General features: G+C 37.6%; 1 protein-coding gene across 2 annotated transcripts in view; it reads left to right on the top strand.

Moving 5' to 3' along the window:
• The window catches only part of MYLK (myosin light chain kinase), a 125,589-nt gene that overhangs the window by 42,317 nt on the left and 64,502 nt on the right, over positions 1-18,770 (top strand). For both annotated transcript variants that reach the window (XM_042877680.1, XM_042877681.1), the window contains 5 exons: positions 8,201-8,338; positions 8,995-9,192; positions 10,354-10,600; positions 15,900-15,980; positions 16,339-17,234. In XM_042877680.1, the coding sequence (XP_042733614.1) occupies positions 8,201-8,338; positions 8,995-9,192; positions 10,354-10,600; positions 15,900-15,980; positions 16,339-17,234 (1,560 nt within the window). The remainder of the gene's footprint in view (positions 1-8,200; positions 8,339-8,994; positions 9,193-10,353; positions 10,601-15,899; positions 15,981-16,338; positions 17,235-18,770) is intronic.

The following is an 18,770-nucleotide window of genomic DNA, read 5'->3' on the forward strand; positions in this document are numbered from 1 at the left end:
TTTTTTTTTTTTTTTTTTTTTTTTTTTTTTTTTTTTTTTTAATGCAAAACAAAGCTGAGATGCTGAGAGAAAAAATGTCTAATTTAAAAAGAAGAAAATCACCAACAACAGGAAAACCCCCTACATTTGGTGGTGTTTTCAACTGTGGTCTGTGACCATTAAGCCATTGCACACCAGAATGACAGAAAACAGATGTTTTTTATAACACTCTTTGGAATGGCCTTGCAATGGCCAAGAGGCAAACTGTCCAACTTTGGATTGCCAAATTGTGTAATATTCTATCTTCAGCTGAAAAGTGGTAGTCATCAAAACACATACAAAACCTATTAACTGAATATGTGCCTGAGTAATTTTGAAAGCATGGACGTGATGCTCTCTCAGAGAATGTTTCCAAGAGCAGCTGATATGGATTAATTGCAGTGGGTTTACCTGGAGAGGAGAGGACTGAAGGGTCTTTCACTACTTCATCAGTGGCATCCTCCGGGACACTTGCACTTTCTGTGACTGCTTGTTCCTGTTGTGCTTCTATTGCACTTCTGCTCAAGGAAAGCCTGGGGTTTTTTTTCCAATCAAAATGATATCTCAGATCAAGGTGCACCGCAATGAAGTTACATTCTATGTATGCAGCCACAGAGAAATCATGCATGCAAAAGTGAAATTCTGTCTCAGCAATATGCATGTTTTCACTGCTGGATTGTTCTGCGATACACAAAGCAATTTTTTGAAGCTGTCCATGTCAAACTAGTGTAATTCCATTTACAACAAAACATATTAGTGCAGGTATTGCAGTGCATTTCTAGAGGCTAACTAACATTGGGGAATTTGCTAGCAGTGGGCCAACTGAACTGCTGTATAAGTGCATTTCATAGATATACAGACTCTCGGCCTTCCATGGATTTTCTCTCTGTGACAGTGACAAAAGAGCCCTCATTTAATGTAAATATCTCACAGGCAGTGTTAGTCATTGGTAAGGCAGATGGCTCTGAAGGCAAAAGCAAACGGCACTTTGGCTGCAAAAACTTCCAGTGAGACTGTCGCCAAGAGATTTGGTCTGCTGACTCTGAAGAGATCTGCAGTGAACTCAGCAGGCAGCTTTGTGTCTTTGTCCTTTGCAGTCTAAATTGAGACATTTGATCATGTTTCTCCCAAATTGTTGGTCTTACTGACATTGGCAGTCGGTTGTGGGATTTCTAGAGTGGCATCTCTTTGAAATGCTGCAATTTGCAGTTGAAACTGAATAGACAAAGCAGAGGTTAAAAATGCTGAATACCTGGATAAATAACATACAGAGGGAAAGAATCAGAGAAGAAAGAGCATATATGCACTGCAGCATAAGCTGTCCTGCAGTGTGCAGTAAATAGGTTGCCAGACTGGGTAAAGTGGAACTCAGCTTCCTTTGTATAACCTTCACAGCTCTGGCTAGTATAAGGATGGGGTTAATAATATTTCTGTGTAATGCAGAGCACAACATCCAAACTATTATTATAAAGCATCTCCTAAGCATATTTAAACCTTGCCTTCTATGCACAAAACTGGATTATAACTGCAGAAATAATTTATGGGAGATAGTCGTGTAAAAAAAAACAATGCTAGGTCAATGACTGTCTAATTCTTGTGACTGAAGTATGCAAAACAGCATACTCACCTGTGATCTTTAATAAAGCAGAAACATCTCTACATGTCTCAGGTGTACAGGCATCTCATTTTTTTTCATTCCAGTGTATATCAAGTTTTCAGTTATTGGGAAAATGGCAGAGAATATTTTGACTCTATCACTTTAAGCCTGAGACAGATGAGATGTGTGTCATAATACCAATTTTCTGCCTTAACAACTCAGAAAAAGTAACAGATTTTATAGCATTGTCAGTGTGAGATCTAGTAACAGCCAGATTTATTTACACTGAAAATATCTGGGGAAGTGAAACTCTTTTCAAAAAGTGTAATTCAGCTTGCCAGGCTGCTTTACAACTCTGGCTATACATGTATGTGTGAATCTGAATCTTGCTTTGAGAGTTTTTGTCGAATCTACTATTCTCTCTGAGTTCACTCACATGGAGAGCTTTTTGAGTTAAGCAGTCTCCCCAGCTTAGTTGACAGATCACCCTGTGCCAAAATTACGTTTAAACACCATAAATGGTAAATGTTGCTGAGACAGTCCTTTCACACGGCTACGACTAGGCATTATTTGGCAGCTAACCATATGATCTGGCAAGCAGATTCCTCGTGTATAATTAAATCTCTCATAAGACTAAACAGTGTGTTTGCAGTGTTCTGAACATAAGGCATCTAGCTCTCTATTCTTTGTGTGTCCCTGACTTGTAACCAGTTGTAGCCATGATCTTGTGCAGCTGAGTTGTTGCGTTGATGATGTATATGCTCAGTGCTGTAGCTGACTGTGCTCGAGCAAAGGACTGGGCCAGATGGTCTCCAGAGATTCCTTCTGCCCTCAGTGTTTGTGTGATTCTGTGCACTGCTGAGCATGCTGAAGTCCTGATATCTCAACGGGAGATGTCAGCATTCTGCAGCTCACATTTAAAAGTCTTTGGAAACTCTGGGCAGGCAAACAAGCAAGAAAATTTATTAGAATAGGCAACGTGTGTAAAATATTAGCTGTTTTAGCTAGAGCCAAGTACAGCCGAAGTACAGCTTACAGAAATCTTCTTGAAGTTTGTATCCTGATATGAGTATTTGTTCCATTTAAGTTTCAGTAGCAAATCTGGGAATGAAAGTGCCAAAGAGCAGTTATTTATTCATTTTTTTCCTTCTGTATGCGCTAATTTATCTGTTTCTCTTACCTTAGAAAGTAAATGGTTGTATACTTGCTGTTAAACTGGTAAATGTGTACAGTACAATTGATTTGTAGTGGGTTAATTTCAGTGCAGCATGAATATTCCACTGACTTTTTCTTTTATATATACACCTCCAACACAATAGCTCATCTCTGCTTATCCTTTTACAATATAAATGTTTATAGTTGTATTCAAGCACCAAGTTCTAATTCATGTCTAGGTTCTAAAAAATTCAAGTGTATTTTGGCTTGAGCCCACAGCTAACATTAACACTAGTCTTGCAATAATTTTCAGTCTGCAGATGTATGGAGGTTGAGTTGATGTAAGGCACTCTTTAAATCCCAGGTTAAGAAAAGTCGAAGAGGGAATCATTTTTTTCACCTTAAATTTATATGAGTATGGGTTAAGAGATAAACAAATATTTGATATTATAGCAGTGGATAGATTCATTTTGCTGTCCATTACATAAACACAGGAGAGCAGAATAATTGATGAATGGAAAGTTTTGTATCCTTACCATTGCCTTCCAAATATTCTAAGAATCTTTATAAGAAACTGGAAGGATTTTAATTCTCCTAAATTTCTGTGGATTCGATGCACAAAGTGGCTTTTTAAAACATAGATTTGATTGCTTATTGGAGTGTTTTTCTAACAAAAAATGAACCCTTAGGGATAAGTCAATACTGTGAGAAAAGCTTAAATTAAAATTGTAGAAAATATATATGGGTATATAGGGTTTCCTTTTCATACCTTTCTTCTTATTTCTGATCTCCCAGGCTAAGTTCTTTGAAGTGGCAAATGTGGAGCGACCTGTTTGTTTTTAACTGAACAGTGCATTTTATCACTTGCTATTTCCCAAAAGTCATGCATATCAAAGCCTGAGGAAAGGCAAAAAAGAAACAAACAAAAAAAAAAACACTGTGGTGGGTGGGTTTTTAAATCTATCATCTTGTGTAATGCCATATCAAATGACTGTTGAATTTATAAGACCTCACAGCTCTTCAGAGACTGCCACAGCTGAGCTTATACATTATGCCATACTACAGCTCTGTGCAGAGCTGTGTGACTTGCTGAGTTCATAATTTTAGTACAGCCTTTGAGAATTCAGCGGTCTATAATTCAGTGGTTCTATATTTGAGAAAATCACAGTACCTTCTGCATTGTCTTGGCTGATTTGACTTGCATGAAACCAACAGCTGGGATTAAAAAATTGTGACTGTTTTTATAAACTACTGCAAAATGCACTAGTTGCACAATCTGAAAACAAGATATTGAAATAGGCATATGTTTTATGAAGCCCACCTTGTGTAGTGCTTTCTGATGTGCTTCAGAAATTGCTTAGACATGACCATGTACCTCAGCAGCAGAAGTGGATTGGGGAAAAGAACAGGAGGAAAACATTGAACAGGTCAGGGTAGATATTTTTTTTTAGTTACTACGACAACATTGCTATGTGTTAAGTCTTACATTCTTTCTATTCATTCTTGAAGTTAAACCTACTCCTAATTGGAAACAATAAGAAGTAAGAGTGGTGGGGAAAATGTTAAATGACTGTAGGTGATTAAAGTGTTAACATAATAGGAAGATATCAGATCTCCTCAATTCCATGTCCAGTTGATTAAGTTTGAGGATTGGAAGTCATGTAAAAAAGTCATGCCCTTGATGCCATTGTCACTTTTCTTTATGTTCCAGATTTTCTTTCCGGTGCCACAGTGTTAAAAATGAGGGGTTTCTTTCTCAACCAGAAGCATAGTGGTTGGTAGTATCTGAAGGTTCTATGCTTTGTTCTTTTTCTTTCTCCTCCCTGATTTGGGCTCTGTAGCCAGTTGTCAGTGAAGATCATGTGAAGTTGAAACCACATCAGAGTTTGTGTGGTGAAAGGGAACTTGAAGGAATGAGAGAAAGAAAGCTCTAGTACTGTCCTTTTGTTATGTGCTGCTTCTCTACAAGCATTTACAAGCTTCAAATTTGAATATAGTTAAGGTCCAGACTTTCTAAGTCAGTCTCTACGTTATTGCATCAGTCCCTTCTGAGAAAATGCAATGATTTTTTTGACCAAGACTAAACAAAACTAAATAATTAAACTAGCTCTGGTGTCAGTAAATCAGGTTTTTGATTGTTGGGGTTTTTTTTCCCCCACCAAATCTAGAAGTCTACAACATCGGATTTTAAGTGAAGAAAGAATTATTACATGGAATAAGCCGCTATGATTTTTCAATGAACATATAGTAGCAATATATGAAACTTAAATCTTTCTAGTTGTTGCTGCCAGATTAAAAGGTGATAGATAGTTTTGGTCATATTCTGTCTAAGTTGATCATTAGCCTATCATTATCATTCTACCTACAATGTACACAATCGAACAGAAGCATAAAATCAGAGATCTGCAATTAAGAAAAGTCTACTAAAAGTAGGAACAGATTGCTTGTTTTGAAGAAAGTCTGTTCAGGCTGCCATGGAGTCGGTCCTTTTAGCTATGTATTTATTGTGTCCTGGATGCCAAACATTTGAAAAGAAATACTGGTTGTCTTAACCATGACTAAGCTCTAATTTATCATATGATGCTGATTTGAATTGGAAATAATTTATAATTGCTTAGACATTTTTGAGCTTTTATATGCAGAAGATTGCATATCTGTTGCTAGAGAAATGCCTTCAATATCCCCATGCTGCAAAGTATGCCAACAAAAGAAAAGGACACAATTTTTAATAAGTTTTGAGAAATCATGTACTACCGCAAGAACTGTACTAAATCAAACTGCGCTCATACATTGGCATAGGATAATTTTATAAGGACAGGAAAGTCTGCAGAAAGGCTGTGATGTACAAAGTTGCCTTTGTTTCTGTCTGAAATTATCCTCAGGGAATCATAAAGGTTGGAAAAGACCGCTAAGATCATATAGTCCAACTGTCAAATTATCAACACCACACTCACCAAATTCTTTCAGAGAAAAAACTTTTCCTAATATCCAACCTGAACCACCCCTGGCACAGCTTAAGGCCTCTTGTCCTAACCCTGTTACCTGGGAAAAGAAGCTGACTTCTACTGACTTCTACCTTGCCACGAGATTTTTTCAGGAAGTCATAGAGAGTGATAAGGTCTCCCAGACTTCCATATCTCCAGACAGAAAAATCCCAGTTTCATCAGCCACTCCCCATAAAACTTGTGCCCCAGAGCTTTCACAGCTCCACTGCACTACTAAGGCATACTCCGGAACCTCAGTGTCTTGTAGTGAGGAGCTCAAAACTGAGCACAGTACTGAAGGTGCCATCTCACTAGTGTGAGTACAGGGGGGTGTTCACTTCCCTAGTCCTGATACACTACTTCTTATACAAGCCAGGATGTCATTTGCCTTCTTGGTCATCTGGGCAGACTGTTGGCTCATGTTCATTAGGTTGTCAAATAACACCCTCAGATTCTTTTATGCTACTCAGCTTTCCAGCAACTCTGTCCCAAGGCTTTAGCATTGCATGGGGTTGTTGTAACCAAACTGCAGACCCACTTGGCCTTAACCAAACTTCATACATTTAGCTTCAGCCCATCAATCCAACCCATGCAGAGCCTTCCTGTCCTCAAGCAGATAAACACTTCCTCCCAATTTGGTATCACCTGCAAATTTACTGAGAGTGCACTCAATGTCCTTGTCCAGATCATCAGTACAAATACTAAAAAGGACTGGTTCCAATACCAACACCTGAGGAACACCACTCACGACTGGCTGACAGCTGGATTTAATTCCATTCACCACACTCTCTTCTTCCTTTTTCACCTTTTATTGATTTCTGCTTCTTCTGCCAGGTCTGTTTCTGCCTGAGGTGCAAAGGGATTCTCTGCAAGGCATTGAATTAGTAAAGGAGTACATGCTGATACTGCTTAGTCCAACATTTGCATGTAGCATTTTCCCTGAGTAAATAGTACAAAATAGAGTATAAAATATGCTGTTTATTAGTGAAGATGGCTTTGACCCAACTTCATGGCTACTTTCTATGTAGTCTTAGTCACTTTTAAACAGATGCTATAGGAAGCCCTAAGACTGAACAATTTATTTTGATGGTAAATCAAGTATTTCAGAGCACTAAGTCCATAAAACTGAGCTGAGTGGGTCTCAGTTACGTCCCATATTTCCATTCTCACATGTATCAATGTCTTGCTGCTTAGTGCCAGGAAAAGACCTAAGATGTAAGCCAACGAGACAAGATTTTGGCTAGAAAAAGCTTTACTACAGAAGAGGGAAAACTTCCTCTCATGCAGCTTCCAAATTTACATAGAGCTCAAATAGCCCTGGGACAAACTTAAATTTTGGCTTCCAGGAATTTCAGTGGACTTGTTCAGTAAGGTGTTTTCAGCTTATTATAATTACCATAATTTTATGAATGGCTGTTTTTTTTCCAGTCTGGCATTTTGTGTTACTGTAATACTCTTTTGGATGGCCTTGATATACATTTGAATATTTTGAAGGTAAGAATAATCAAAATGAAGTTATTTTTATGTATGGAAAGAAAGTATGGTTGGCATTTTAGAGGAAAGACGTAAGAAGTCTGAACTCAAGCTAAACAAAACAAAAAGTGTATCCAAGTGACCGATAAATATTTATGGCTTCCTACATTTGGTCATGATCACTACTTCAGCTCTAGAAGTGTCTTTCCTGGTATAGCATACAATACAAGACACAGTTAAATGGCCTTCCTTCATAATCTCTGAATATGACGCAGAGACTGGAAATGTAGAGCAGCTAGATTTTATTTATAAGAGTGATTCATTTAATTCCAGCACTAATAATTTGGTTGTATAGCTCAACTAAAAAACCTCTGTAATCCAACAGTTTGTTTTATGATATATGTTGATAACTTCAGATTTCAGCCTTCTCCATAATCAGTTGTTTGGCTAATTGTAATACAGGAAAGGATCATGGTGAACTTTATGCTCTTACCCATTTTATACTGACCATCTAATTGACCAAATGGTTTTTAATTTCATACAGAGTGGAAAATTCTATATTCCTGTGAGCTTAAATTTTTAACTCATCAATCATGAGAATAGCAACTTGTTACTTATTTTAAGATTTGTACGAATTCAGCACTGGTTAAAAGCATTGAATTATTGGTACAAGTTGTTGAGATTTTTTGTACTTGAGCACATGTACTTGGGAGAAATGACTAAAAATCTGTGTGATACTCTAGCATAGATGTTAACAATGAGTAGAGAGGTCTCCGGAGAAAGGTCCCATTTCTTACAATTGTATATAGATTACTGACAGAAGAAAAACATCTGTATTGGGGTGGACTCAGCGATGCTACCCTCTGAGAGCTGGAACAAGATGACTGACTTCAAATCATTTTGAACTTAAGGACAAAGCCTGTAATGAAAATTCCAGTAAGAAAGTCCTCTTGTTCTCCTCTTGACTTCACAGAAAAGAAGAGCAGTAAGAAGGCAGAAAATGCACAGGCTGTCAAATTAAACAAGACTTTTGCACCCATCTTCCTTAAAGGACTGACTGACCTCAAAGTAATGGATGGAAGTCAAGTGATAATGACTGTGGAAGTATCAGGTGTGTAGGTATAGAACATTATTATTTAAACAATTTCAGTCTAGTTGTGCTTTTTGCCATTATCCTTTCCTTCTAGCAAGTGCTACATTTGAAAGTATTTCAAGGAACCAGTTTTTAAAAAGTGAAAACTAATATTATCTAGTCTATTCTTCAGAGTGGATGAATGTTGTTCAGTGTTAATGTGTTCAGACCTCTGCAAATGTTCCTTTCCTAGAATAATAATTTTCAGGTCATTATCAAGTCCTGTTACTGAACTACAACTGAGTCTCAGAGGACATGTAATAACCTTTGTTTTGAACTGAACAAGATTGAATTCCTGTCAGCTGAGGTAGAATTAATGCTGCAGAAGAAAGCAGTCCTGGTATGAACTTTGGTAATAGAAACCCATGACAGCTCACACTGTGGTAACTGGAAATCACTTCCCCTCCTTGATGTATACTTCCTTCCATTATTCAATTATATTTTAACTCTGATAATGCAGAATTAGAACTGTTCCATGCTGCACAGCATGAACAGAGTTAGAGAAATTTCTGAAAGTTTTGAAAATGATGTTGCAGAGTCAGGAGGCAAAAAAGAACTGAATTTCGTGATTTCTTAATCAGAGCTAGGGGGGGAGTTGTGTGTGTCTCTGATTTTTGTTCCTTCCTATTTTTCAGCTAACCCATGTCCTGAAATTATCTGGCTGCACAATGGCAAAGAAATCCAGGAGACAGAAGATTTTCACTTTGAGAAGAAAGGCAATGAATACAGTCTGTATATCCAGGAAGTATTTCCTGAAGACACAGGCAAATACACCTGTGAAGCCTGGAATGAATTAGGAGAAACACAAACACAGGCTACATTGACAGTGCAAGGTAAGTCAAGTTCTTCTCCATCACAGGGAATGCTAGAAGGAAATTACTGTAATGTGCTTGGAGGAGTGTCTATTTAAAGCAGACGAGTGTTTATAAGGTCTATTTTGAAGGGTGCTAGGAGTTTTCAGTTCATGCATCTGAATTAAAAAGGATATTGAGCAGAAGCAAGTTCAAGAAAATGATTTCACTCTGGAACATTATGTAACTATTTCAAAAATGCATTCTTGAATCCTATTCGTGGGGACAGTGCAAAACTTCTGCTAAGTGCAGCTTCAGATGATAATTATGAGGCTTACTTAGCTATGGACTTAATGTAAACCATTTAATGATTTTTTGTTTGTTTGTTTTTTGTTGTTTTTTTATCTGATTAAAGCACTGGCTATTTGGAAAAGCTGTCTAGGAGCCAGGTGTCTCCGCTTTAACACTAGTATTGTAACAGTAGCTAATGAGGAACACGTGATTTCTGCAATTGGAGAAGTGGATACACAAAATACAGCTTTGAATCTCCATGTAGGATATAAATCCCACAGCACAAACTCTGAAGTACTTACAGATCTTCTGTGATTTGGGTATTCATTACCTTCATAACCCTAGAGTTTGTCTAATCTTGCTGTAAACCAACTATTTTCCTATAGTCATTATACTTTTACTATTTTTAGCATAAAGGATCTTAACTCCAGCATTGCAAAGAGCTCTGCCTCAGGGGGTGGGCCTGTGTGATGTTGTCACTGTCTTCTCTGAGCTCTAGCCTTTAGGGTCAGTGTTTTGAGTTCAGTGTGTTTTTATGCAATTGCTAATGATTTATCACATGATCTCTGAACTAAACAGCAGTCATAGTACTGTCAGTTGCCCTTAAAGCTATTCCTACCCATATTTTCTAAGGACAAATCTTCAGGATTCCTTTTAGGGCAGCTTTAAAGTCCTTTTGTTTTGTCCTTAACATACTATACCGAGCCAGTAAAGTGCCAAGTAAATGATTAATTTTAGTACCAACGTTAAGTGACTTCCAAAATTAAAGCCTGGGTTATTTTCAGATTAAAAATTTATACCCTGAGTGTTCAAAACAACTTTGCTTTGTTTGCTTCACCTGAAATTAGTTTATTAGTTACTTTGAAGCTTGGCATGTTCTCCTGATTTGTAAATTCTGTTTGTAAACTGCAGAACCTCAGGATGGCATCCAGCCCTGGTTCATTAGCAAACCGAGATCAGTGACAGCAGCTGCTGGGCAAAATGTCCTTATATCTTGTGCCATTGCTGGAGATCCTTTCCCCACCGTTCACTGGTTTAAAGATGGGCAAGAAATAACACCAGGAACAGGCTGTGAAATCCTGCAAAATGAAGATATCTTCACACTGATCTTGAGGAATGTACAGTCTCATCACACAGGGCAATATGAAATTCAGCTCAGGTATGTTTACTGTGAAAAGAGATTGTTCCTTTGGAACAATTAGCTATATTTACCCTAAAGCTGCAATTTCTGCCTGAGCCAAACTATTCCCTTCTTTTTCCACCAAATGATAAAGTACTAATGGAACTGAATATTGTGGAGGGATAAAAGATCTAATCAAACAGAAAGAGGAAATACAATAAGAGTCAGAGAGGACAAAGCAGCGTACAGTTTTTTGGGGGATCTTGAAAAAATAAAGCTTTGTTGCAGCAATGTGGGAACCAGTTTGGGTCTCCAGAAGGAGAAACCTAAGCTGTGTTTCTATTTGAGTCATTTTTTTTTTATCATTTCTCTGGATATTTGTAAGGATGCCTGCTTTCCATAGAACAACCTCGCCAGGGAGACCTATTCCACTAGATTGTATGATCCACAGATTTAAGCAGAGAAAATGTTTCCCTACTGTTTTTGAAATGTCTGAATTTTATACAGAAGTTGGTTCGTTTTACCTTTCACAAAGTGCTTGTAACAGTTTTCCACTATAATGGTGAAGATAGGGCCTAATTACATATTCCCTGAGTGGATTTAGAAAAGGAAATGTACAACTTTAGACAGTCAAATGTCATAATCCTCTGCTATTTACTGTGCATAGATGTATTGCCTTACATGGCTAATATTTGTCCCTTTCTTTATAAAAATGTATTTAAATGTCATGGACAATTGAGTCCTTTATACTGTAAGAAAGTTCTCTGCTCCACATGCTACTTTTTTAGTCCAAGCTGACTAGTCCAGTAGACAGTTTAGACAGTTACTGTGCAGTATTACAAAACATTACCATTTCAGTTCTGTGTCACTTGCACTTGTCTGCTTTATGGTGTTGTTTGTCTTTTTTTTTTTTTTTCTACTATTAACAAGGTATATTTGTTTCATATTCTTCAGACTAGTACAAAATTCAAAAAGTGAGTTACTTTATCAGAATTATTATATCTGCCTAAAGAATATTCATGGAGCTAAATGTTAGCTATATAACTTCATGTTTCCAGTAGAGCTACAACAATTGTCAGCAGAAAATAACATCATCTGAACAGATTTTGAACTGCCAGCATATGTCTTTAATAGTTGATTGAGAATTGCTTATGTATTCAGAAGCAATCTTAACTGTATCTGTGAGTAGGAGAACTGCATTTAGTGTCTTTCTCTCAGAAACTCCTACAAAGTCCATTAAAAAATGTGGAAAAACTGAGAAACCACAAGTCAATTCACTAAGGATATAGAGAAGCTGACAATATACAGTGAGCTATTTTAAATCACAGTCATTTTCTTTTCAAATTAACTGTTCAGCTCCTTTTCACAGGAGCATTTTGCATAGCTGCTTTTAGGGAGTCATTCTCTCTCCAGCTCCTTTGCTTAGTCTGATCATGGTTTCCTACCAGTGTTAACTATTTTCCTATTCTCCGTTATTCTAAGTCCTAAATTCAGTTCTTATATCTTCACATTTCTCCTTTAATGTTGGCTGCTCACAAATTAAAACTTTTGCTTTAAAGAGTGGAATTTAACAAAAGATCTTCTCAGTTCTTTCTTCTTTCATCAGAGTGAGCTGACAAGGGTGTGATGAATCATGTGATCCATCAGTAACTGCTGGTTGGCCTTCTTTCTTTCCTCCCCTCAGTATCACTTAGGATATGTTCTTGCTTTGCCTTTTGGTGCATAACAAACTAGTAAGTCTGAGTTCTGAGGGAGCTGTCATGCTAACCTCTGCTGGTCCTGGCTTTAAACTTATGCAGACCTCTCATTCCTCTACACTTGCATCTTTCATTTTAATTGTCCTGATAGTGTTCCATTGAGCCTATTCTTGCTTAAGGCTTCAAGAACGGTCTTGCATAAATATCTATATTAAAAAAAAATACCAACAACAAGAAAATAACAACAAAAAATAGTTTCATGCAGTTTCATGCAATAGTTTCATGCATGCAGCTGTAATTTATCTGTTGAAATTTGAGCATGCCTGCAAAATGCCAACCCATATAGTTTAGGAACAAGAAATCAGTCAGAGTCTCCATGAAACCATCACAACTGAAATGGGAAAGAAATATCGATTATTAATTTAGAAAATCACAGGCATCTTTTTCTCCTCCTCTGCATTGCATCCTTCCAGTGACACCAGCATTAGGATCCTTTTATCCCAGTGTGCTTCTTTCAATCGATATATATATGTCTTAAGTGCAAAGGCAAGCAAAGAAATTGGAAGTAGTGGGCTGAGAGCAAAGCCTTCATCTCAGTAATGGTAGAGTCAGCACAAGATCTCAGAAATCCTCCTGTAGTTTCTTAAGAAAATCATCTGCTTTGTTAACCTTTGTCTTCTTAGAAGCTGAGTATTTCTCTTCTCGCCATCTGCCATAAAAGTTTGGTTAGTATTGATTAACCTTATTTAGAGATTTTGATACTGTGATTAAAATCAGATGTAAACATTCATCTTATTAATCACTAGTATCTCAAATACTCACCAGTTCAGGTTATATAGAAAGCAGTTGTAAGATTACCTTTCATTACGCCACAGTAAATATAGTTCTGCGTAGCATAGAGTTTGCAAACCTTGTTCTCTGCTCTTAACACATTGTTTACTTTTAGAAAAGGAAGCCATAACTTCCACCCATTCCATTCTCCCACTGAATGTTGCAAAATGCAAATAAAATGACTAGTGTTTCAGCTATAAGCACCCTCAAGAGAGGTAAATCAGTGGATCCATATCAAAGCCAATAAAACGGCTCTATGCTACATCCACTAAATTTGTGATCCAGTAGATCAGTTGCTTTCTTTAGGATGAAAACTTCAGTGTGCTCTAAAGTATATTTCTCTTCTCACAAAAGAGTTGCAAAACTTCATGCTGAAGCTTTACAGGTTTTTGTACTGAAGCACCAGCTATGGCTAGTAATCAACTTATTTATCATTGTCAGTTCAATCTTTAAAGATGCAATTTGCTCTGCGATACTTGTTTCACACTTTATAGGCCAGTTGGAATTCCCAGCATGTCCCCACGTTGTAATTAGCCAGTGCATTTTTTTCCTCTTCTTCCAGAGTGATTCCTAGGAATACATGAACAATAAGTCTCATCTAAGGTTCATTTCATTGAAAATATTTGAGTAGATTCTGCCAAGAAACTAATATTTCAAGATATTTTGAACATAAAAGCCATTCCAGGGAAAACTGATCCTACAATAGGACAGGGAGCTATTTTTAAAACTGCTTCAGGCTTTGCAGCTGGGACTCTGTTTTTGTTTTGGCTTTTTTTTTTTTTTTTTTTTTTGGTGCTGTTTTTCTTTTTGTCTTGTTTTGTTTTGTTTTCTTAGATCATGTGCATGAGCATTATACAGAACAATCCTGCACAATTCAACACTTTCAGACAAATGTTTGCAGCATAACTTCTAAGCTTAGCTTTTATCCATGTCTTATATTATTCCACAACAACAGAACCACTGAGGTTTGCCTTTGTCTAGGGTTTTGTTGATAAAAGCCCAACACAGAGAACCTCATGTTCCAGAAGTGATGTTGTTGCCAAGACTCAAAACAGCAGAAACCTGAAAGACTTGAAGTAGTGCTTGTATACTGCAAAACTCTACTTATTTTCCTAACTTTCCCTACGTGTCTTGCCTCACTTACATTACGAAACTGCATAAATGAAAAAATATTTACAAAGCTTCCAGAAACATTCTTGATTGAATTTTGCATTTAAATCATCCCAGTCCATAATTTTCCTTAGCTTGTTTCTCTTTTTCCATCTTGTGATCTCCAAGTTGCTCAGTGTTAGTAACTTCACTTTTTTAGATTCTGCAACTGAATTCACAGGAAAAAAAAATGGTGTTCCTTCTCTAAAATCAGAAACTAAACTCTTTTTGGTTTCACTGGAAGCAGGATTCTACCTGAGATCACATGATGAGTCAGACACAAACTCAAGATTTGTATTCAGTAACTTCAGCCAACCTCTGCCATTTCTTGTTGGTGTGAAAGGTTTTATTTCTACACTCTACTGATCCCTATTTCATTATCTAAAACAAAAGAGAGCAATGGAAATCCATCTGAAAAGGTGATTGAACTAATTGCTGTTACAAAAGCAACTTTTTGCTGCATTTGTGTTAATGACGTTACGTACTACATGACGCCATTGCAAGTTGCAACTGAGTTGAATTGTAACTTAGTCACACAAACAGAACCATATCTAGGAATGTATTCCCATGTGCTATTTAAAAACACATCAGACAATACAATTTATGGGAAACTAACTGAAAGATACTCCTAGCTCTATGTCTTAAACTTTAGGGCAAATCTGACTTAAAGGTGTTCTAATCTAGCAAGAGCTTTTTGAAAGAGCAGCATTGGGGAAAAAAAGCTGCCTCTTTCCTTTCTCTCCCCAGTTCACATAATTTTTGTCCGTGCCCAGGAAATACTTTCAGCAACAAAAATTGTTTTTGTTTTCAAAAATCATCCAGGAGTTTGCAAGCTTAAACTGGCAAGCACAAAAGCGTTTTCATGTACGGAAGATATCTCTACTAGTCTTCAATCAATTTAAAGGAGTACATCGGAGGTTCTTAATAGTATTTGAGGGAAGCAGTGCCTAGAGGAGATAAAATTTGCTTTTGGCATCTCCTGTGTTAAATGGAGAAGAGCTGTTTGGGACTGGAAGAATGATATAAAGCTGTGGGAGGAAGTGTGCAGAGGGGGTAGCGGGAGTGTTTTAATGAATTCTTTAATGGGAGCCCTTTTCAAAAGGCATCCGTGGTATTCCTCTGCAAAAGGAAGAATAAGTACTCAGCACCATATATGGTGACACTTTTATGTTTTTTAATATAAACATGCCCAGGCTGGAGCAATCCATGTAGATGGGATTTGCTGATTGGTTGTGCTGTGGGGGAGGGAAGAAAATGAGACCCTGCTTTTAATATCTTAACATTAGGAAACTTAAGAGCTTGGGCTTGAATAAATAAACAATGGGCAGAGTTGGAAAAAGTTTCAACTTTACAAAATAGCCCCCTCCTCTGCCTCAATTTCCCAGCTTTTGTGTTTGTTTTCCTTTAGCATGTTTATCTTCAGCTGTTTCATTCTGTAAATTGCTTTGATTTTTCTTCAGAGAGTATGCTGTTCCCAGTGTAGACAGCAACAGATCGGGAAAAGATATTTGAGATAGCTGGGCTCTGAGTAAAATGAGACCAAATTCACTCACTCAACCACTACAAATGCCACACAGGCTTTGAGCTGTTTTAGTCACTGAGCTGAGGAAAGTTTTGTAGGGAGAAACCTCAGCTTTTGTGATTTTGCTTAAACATTTTAGGAACCAAGTTGGAGAATGCAGCTGCCAGGTGTCTCTGATGCTGCGAGAGAGTTCAGCTTCCAGAGCAGAAATGCGCAGAGAGTGAGTATTTTTCCCAGGGACTTGCATGGGTGGGTTCTATTTTTTGCTCTGTTAATTCTCTGCCCTTACAGACCCAGGCTGGCTGCTGTTCAACCTAATCCCCAAATGTGACCCAACAAATTGTTTTCATCATACAGGCTAAGCACATTTTACCATGCCAGAGTAGAGAAGATCTTTTTTGTTTGTGCCCTTATATGGCTCCTGAAGTCATCATTGATGCAATAAACTAATGGAGTGTGCTCCTCTAATCAACCTCCCCTTCTATAAACACATTTTGTTCCTGCACTGAGATTGTTCTCTGACATTTTTAAACCAGCCCCTTTCCTGGCTGTCTCTTTCCTTTCTTTTTCGATCGGAGTGGGAGGGAATCAGCCAGCTCTGGAGAGAGAAGAGATGGTGGAAATCATGGTGCACTAACATTTGGTAGAACAAGTGGCTTCAAAAAGAGCAGCGGTGAAACCAGAGCAGCTGAGGAAGAGCAGGAAGACGTCCGAGGTGTACTGAAGAGGCGAGTGGAAACTCGGGAACATACAGAGGAGAGCCTGAGGCAGCAGGAAGCTGAACAGCTTGATTTCCGTGACATTTTAGGCAAGAAAGTCAGCACCAAAAGTTTTTCTGAGGAGGATCTGAAAGAAATCCCAGCCGAGCAAATGGACTTCCGAGCAAACCTGCAGCGGCAGGTCAAACCCAAGACCTTGTCAGAGGAAGAAAGGAAAGTTCATGCTCCCCAGCAGGTGGACTTCCGCTCTGTGCTGGCCAAGAAAGGCACCCCAAAAACCCCACTGCCAGAGAAGGCGCCACCTCCTAAACCAGCAGTTACAGATTTCAGATCTGTGCTGGGCGCAAAGAAGAAGCCCCCTGCAGAGAATGGCAGCGCTGGCACCCCAGCACCAAATGCCCGTGCCAGTTCTGAAGCACAGAATGCCACCCCCAATTCTGAAGCACCTGCTCCCAAACCAGTAGTGAAAAAAGAAGAGAAGAATGACAGGAAATGTGAACATGGGTGTGCAGTGGTGGATGGAGGGATAATTGGGAAAAAAGCTGAAAACAAACCAGCAGCAAGCAAACCAACACCACCACAAAGCAAAGGAACAGCACCATCCTTTACAGAGAAGCTTCAGGATGCTAAAGTAGCAGATGGTGAAAAATTGGTCTTACAGTGTCGAATTTCTTCTGATCCCCCTGCATCTGTCACCTGGAGTCTAGACAGCAAAGTCATCAAATCATCCAAGTCCATTGTCATCTCCCAAGAAGGTAAATTAATTGAATTACAAGCCAGCTGGGTGGCACTCTGTTATATCTGACTCATGATTAATAATATTTAGCTTGTTAAATGTAATGCAATACTTTATTTAAGTCCTGTGCCAGTAACTGATTCCAGATGCAACTTTTATGTTATTTCAGTGAAGTATACAAGGAACAGTATTGTTTGACGTTTCTTACAGATTCTCCTTTAACAGTCTGCAGATGTAATTTTTATAAAGTTGTACTTCTTGCAGTTCTAAATGTTGGTTACAGTGCTAACACTGTTTAAGATGCTGGTATATTACATTTATTTTAGTTAAACTTTAAAGATTTAGAATGCTGGAAGCAAAATAATATTATTGCTGTTTCACAAATTGTGATTTAATTCTTTTGCATATTTAATATTTTAGGCTTTTATTGCATTAAGAAACGAAGAGAGATTGTGTTATAGAAGGAAACTACTACATCTTTGAGTTATATACTCTACATCAGATTTGAGAGTTGATTTCCAGTGTATTTAATGCCCTGTCAGAGAGCAATAAATATGATACATGCTTTTGTTGTCTTTAAAGACACTCAAGTACTTGTCCATCATTGGCATGATGACTTTTAATTAATTTCAGGACAGTAGAGAATTTGGTAGAAGTCCTCAGAGAATACTTACTGTTGTCAAATTGAGTCATTTTTTACATGCCACATTCTGGATGACCAAACTCATTAGATTATTTCTGTATGAAATTTAATATTGTATCTAGACAAAATATATTTTCATTGGGACAAAAATAGGAAAGATTACTGACAATACAGAAAATTTTCATTACTTCATATTTGTTTCATAAAACACACAGCAAATTATATGGAGACTAACATTATCCTGTATGTTATATTAACAAAGTTCACACTTAAAATAAGAATCAGAGTTTCACATGGGATCTATACTCAAAATTGTGAATCATTCATTTAATCCAGAGTATTTTCAATACTATTAAATGAGAATCAAATGAACATGGACAGTGGTTTATCACTCAGTGAGCCAAGCACTGAAGCATGAGGAGTTCTTTAAGTGGATATAGGCAGAAAAAATATTGTATTCAGATAGAAGAAAACATAGTAATAATATCTGAGTATAATATTAAGGAGATAAACTAAGAAGATGGGGAGAAGGAAGTGATAACAGGTGCACTGTGTCTGTACATGCCTGAAGTAGTGTGAGACTTCTGTTTGTGAGCACATGACTATTTTCACAAGAGGGGACCTACAGGAATAGGGGTAATCTCATCTTATGAGAAGAAATTGAGTGGAGGAAACACCAGACTTATGAAAATCACTGACAGGATCAGGAAGGTGGGAAACTATATTTTCATCACCCTTACATGGGAAGAAGTACAAATAGCAAGATTTCAGGAATTTTCTTGGAGCTGTTCAAAATGAAATTATGTATCTCAAAGATCACATCTCCTCTCAGTGTACACAAGACAGCATCTCTGCCAGAGGGATTCCAGTTGCTAGCTTATAAAGGATCAATTTATCCCATGAGCCATGGGG

This window comes from Lagopus leucura, unplaced genomic scaffold (genome assembly GCF_019238085.1).
Source record: "Lagopus leucura isolate 7727_CA_CO unplaced genomic scaffold, USGS_WTPT01 Super-Scaffold_100019, whole genome shotgun sequence".
Taxonomy (NCBI): Eukaryota; Metazoa; Chordata; class Aves; order Galliformes; family Phasianidae; genus Lagopus; species Lagopus leucura.